Genomic DNA, 4,747 nt, shown 5'->3' on the forward strand with positions numbered 1-4,747 from the left:
TGGACTGGAGAGCATGGCTAGTGCAAGTAGAGCATCAGCTTGGTGAAAAGTGGAACTGGGGAGCATGGCTGAGTGGAGCACTTGCCAGATGAGATCAGGAACTGGGGAACGTGACTGGTGGAGTGTGTGGATCATTCTTCTTAAAACACTCTTTTAGAGATCTTTTTGTAGTCCCTGATTACTTCCACAATGAAGTTCCCATACATTGCATGCAACACTTAATCATCACATCACCTCAACATGCCCAAGCTTTATCCAGGCTACATTTGCAGTACCATCCCAGCAAGGGTTCATTTTTTTGTTCCTTGTGTCCATCTGTTAATACTGGATTCAGTAGTATGCCAAACAATCCTCAGAGGAGACATGACACACATGATTATAATAATATCTACATTTATTTGCAAAAAGTATATCTACTGACACATTTCCATGCTGAGATTTATAGTGTATACCCTCATGTAAACAGTGTCCTTTCCCTTACAAAAGAAACCCTACCATTGAATAATGACATGCTTTTCTTGTGGCAACAGAACACTGCTGCCCCTATCACACAGGACACTTGTCATCTTCCAGCCCAGTAAGAAGTGTGCACCCAGCAGATCACTCCCTCTCAATGGGTATTGCCTTAGGAGCCTCAGGACTGGCTGCAGGATTCCTGGGAGCCTCCACCACCAGCACGCCCTCCTGGGAAAGGCTGGACTCAAGACCCTCAGCCTCTACATCCTCCGGCAGCAGTAGCTCCACACTCATCTGCTGGGACGACTTGGAGTTTTCTGTCTCCATCACGGCCTCACTGGAGATCTTCAAGCTGCGTCCTGCAAAAAACGTCTGCTGCTCAGGCTGTTGTTGGTCAGACTCTTACAAACTGTGAAAATGACTGAATTTTGTTGTGTTATGAGGTGTGTTGAATGAAAATACTGACTTTACGTGCCTGCAACAAGATCTTCTGTATGTCAAAAATGTCCTACTAACAGGCATGTCATTTGTTTACAAACTAACAGACTGTTCTATTAGTTAACCACATTTTGTTGGTGTTTTGAGGTTTGAAGTGAAAATATTGGCTTTACTTGCCTGCAAGATCTTCTGCTAAGACCATGTCAAGAATGTCCTACTAACAGGCATGTCATTTAGCTTAAGACTTACAAACTGTTAACTGTATTTTGGTGGTGCATTTTGAGATTTATTAAATTAAAATGTGGACTTAAGAAATTCAGTATAAAAGTATTGTTAAGATAAAGAAAAAAAATCTGATTAAAATAAGTGTTGCATCTGTACAAACTCATATATAAAAATGACAAGAAAAATAACTGTCACATCTGGACAGCCTCATAAGTACATAAAAATGACAAAAATAAATAACAGATCTGGATTTTGTCATAAATGTACATGCACACACACAGACAGATGTAGTTCTGTATTTAACTCATTCTTATGATTTCCTGCAGCACGACTTAGCTGCTCCTCCTTCCCCTCCACTCTGACCAGACGGTGCATGTGTCAGAGTGTGGTGCTGGCTGGTGTGCACCATGGCACCACTCACACGTCTTTCATGTCACCATCACATTTCCATCTTGCTATTTACACACACACACAAGAGAAAAAAAAAAAATAAAAAAAAAAAATAATAAAAAAAAAAATAAATAAATAAACAAAATAAATAAATAAATAAAAAAAAAAAAAAAAATAAAAAAAAATAAAAATAAATAAATAAATAAATAAATAAAAAATAAAATAAAATAATAAATAAATAAATAAATAAATAAAATAAATAAAAAAATAAAATGAATAAATAAAATACATAAAAATGAAAATATAAATATATACATAAACATAATATATAAATAAATAAATAGATTAGTAAGCAAAATAAAAATCAGGTTTCCACATAGGAAAATTGGTACTAGGAATAACTTGAGTACAGAAGTGGTGGAGGAAAACTGATACTAGGAATAACTTGAGTACAGAAGTAGTGGAGGCAACAAACACTCATGAACTTTAAACTCAGTTTAGATAATAGCGGCTCTCTCCCAACAAACCACAACTAGATAAACACACACACACACACACACACACACACACACACACCATCATTATAAAATCATTAAGCATTCAGTGGCAGACATCAACATTTATGAAGTAATGAATGGCAGGTATAGTAGGGTAGGTGAGGCCTCTGTACCTTTAAGAGTGACCTTGATGTCCTCAGGCTTGGCACTCATGAAGTAGAAGTTCAGCTTGTATTTCTCAGGGGTTGATACATTTTCCATCTGTCCAAAGGTGGGGTGCACTGCCCTGGCCATTACACTCGACATGGGCAGCTGAGTTCCTGGAAACTAGACACACTAATCTTATAACACTTCCACCAATCAAATCCAACTCAGCCATCACTCATAAGAACAAAAGAACACAAGGGAAACAGTAGGAAGCCATCAGGCCTACAAGTGGGAGTCCCTGTACGAAACATTCCACCAATCATTCTCATCCCAAAATTTGTCTAATCTTTTAAAACTTGCTATTTGATTCATCCACTACTCTATCTAATAACCAATTTCTTCCTATCACCCTTCACTGATCATTCTCATCTATACATTTGTCTAATCTTGTTTCAAAGCTCCCTAATGACTCAGCACTAACAACCTGGTTACGGATTCTATTCCATCTGTTCACCACTCTATTGAGAACCTATTTCTTCCTCACTGTTTAAAAGTTTAAAGCAGCATTAAAGTACACAATTCTTCGCCTCAAGCCCCAGGTCTGTGTGTGTGTGTGTGTGTGTGTTGTTGAGGGTTTGGCCAAGGGTAACAGAAACTGGTGAAAATGTGTCCACTATAGGTGTCAGATCCTGAAGGAGACAGTGAAAGCAGTCCAAAATTACCTGGAGAAATGTCTTGAAGCTTCACTCCCTCTCAAAGAAGTTAAAGTCACAGACAGGAGTAAATACAGAAGTAGGCAGGGAGTTTCAGAATTTATCAGTGAAGCCAGTGTGAGTCCAAAATGAGGCAAAGGACATGTTCACTGCTGTACAACTTTTTCCACTGGTCAACTACACAACTTTTTAAACAATTTCTTGAATAATTTTGTAGCTTAAAAAAAAATATAACATGCTATTCTTTGTCTACTTTTTGTGCATCCAGTAAGCAGTTTTGTAGTGCTCTGAATGTTAACAAGGGACAGTCAATACAGTGGAAGTGTTCCCAACATAGCACCTGTCACTATGTTACTTGGTACACCCTGAAAAGTTTTGTTCATGATACAACACAAATTCTCAACTTCAAAATCAACTTTGAAAGCCTACACAGTAATAATGCAATTCAAAAAGTAATTGAGAGAAGGTATAACTTCCTATCATTACCAAAAAGATCAAGCTACTGTTCACTTTCAACCAGAGACAAGAGTGTGGACAACATGAAGGATATTACAAATATCAAGCCAGGTAAACTCTGGAACTCCCTATCTGCTTCTGTATTTCCTCTTTTGACTTGAATTATTTCAAAATGGAAGTTTTAGGATGGTTCAAATTTTGGATGGTTCTTTTTTGAGTGTACTCTATAAGGACTAGCACCTTGAGTGAGCCTTTCTATAACTTTTGCTGCCCTATGCCAGTGCTCCTCTTACATGAAAAAAAAAATAAGGGAAAAAATAATCTGCATCATAAAGGCAATACTTGAGTGTGATGACTAAGCATGATGAGGCTCCATCAGGGCAAAGCAGTGACCAGTGGTGGGAAAGTTCATGTTCAGGCCAAGTAAGCATGGCACACTCGTATCTCACTCCTAGTGGCATAACTCTGGCCTCTGGCACAAATAAACAACCTTTCTGACTAACAGATGTCGACTAGGGGATGACGGGACTAAGAGAATGAAAGATGTGTCTATGAATGTGCGTTGTTTTGCCAGGGACATCCCATGTGGGATTGCTGGTTTGGTATATAGATAAAAATAGACAGATGTATTAGATGTATGTTAAGACAAATGTTGGGCCTTGCTGTGAATGTGTGGGGCCAGCTGTACTATGACTTAGCTCCTGGTGTAGTAGGGTGGTCCATGAGACTGTCCCTTTCCTCCAAGGGAAGATAGCTCAAAGAGTGTGAATGATGTGTGTTTGTGAATGTGTGGTGCTTTGTCTGTGCCAACCCGTGTCACTGCTGGCCTGGTAAATGTATGCATAGATAGATATTTATTCTTAACATATGGCCATACATACTCACATTCTTGGCAAAGGTTCCTAGGGTGTCCTCAATGTCTCTCTTGAACTTCCTCTCCATGTCCTTCATGAACCCCTCCATCTGGGAGAATGGCTCCCGCCAAAAGGGGCCACGGTGGATCAGCCTCACCTGGCTCGGGTGAACCATGGGAAGCACCAAGGCCCTCCTGCTGCCGGGCTGGGTCACTGCTGCCCTCACCCGGGGAGCCGCTCGCCCCACCATGCGGAAAGACACCATGGCTGTTGCTGCTGCCTGCCGATGGGGAGGACAGCTGTTATGGTTGCATTATACTGCCACACCTCTGGGAAGATGCTACTTACCTAAACATTACAAGAGCACACAACTTTTTTGGTCTAAAGAGTAACTTTTCTTGTTCCCTACTTGAAAAAGCATAAGTTGGTTGGTTGGATGTATCTACTGGTACACAAGCTCACCAACCCACAACTCTACCCAGTCACCAACACGTTTAACATGCCTACGAAAGATACAATTGTACAACTTGAAAAAAATGAAATAAAATAACCAAGAAGAACACTAGGGCCC

At 39.8% G+C, this 4,747-nt stretch overlaps 1 protein-coding gene across 1 annotated transcript in view; it reads right to left on the minus strand.

Annotated features, from left to right (window-relative positions):
- Positions 1–376: 376 nt before the first annotated feature.
- LOC135090008 (heat shock protein beta-8-like) overlaps positions 377–4,747 on the minus strand; it is a 166,245-nt gene continuing 161,874 nt past the window's right edge. Inside the window, exons 4-6 of the mRNA XM_063986218.1 lie at positions 4,208–4,456; positions 2,180–2,333; positions 377–815 (exon numbers count right to left, since the gene is read on the minus strand). Coding sequence (XP_063842288.1) covers positions 601–815; positions 2,180–2,333; positions 4,208–4,456 — 618 coding nt within the window. The 3' untranslated portion in view covers positions 377–600. The remainder of the gene's footprint in view (positions 816–2,179; positions 2,334–4,207; positions 4,457–4,747) is intronic.

Source organism: Scylla paramamosain, chromosome 34, assembly GCF_035594125.1.
Source record: "Scylla paramamosain isolate STU-SP2022 chromosome 34, ASM3559412v1, whole genome shotgun sequence".
Lineage (NCBI taxonomy): Eukaryota > Metazoa > Arthropoda > Malacostraca > Decapoda > Portunidae > Scylla > Scylla paramamosain.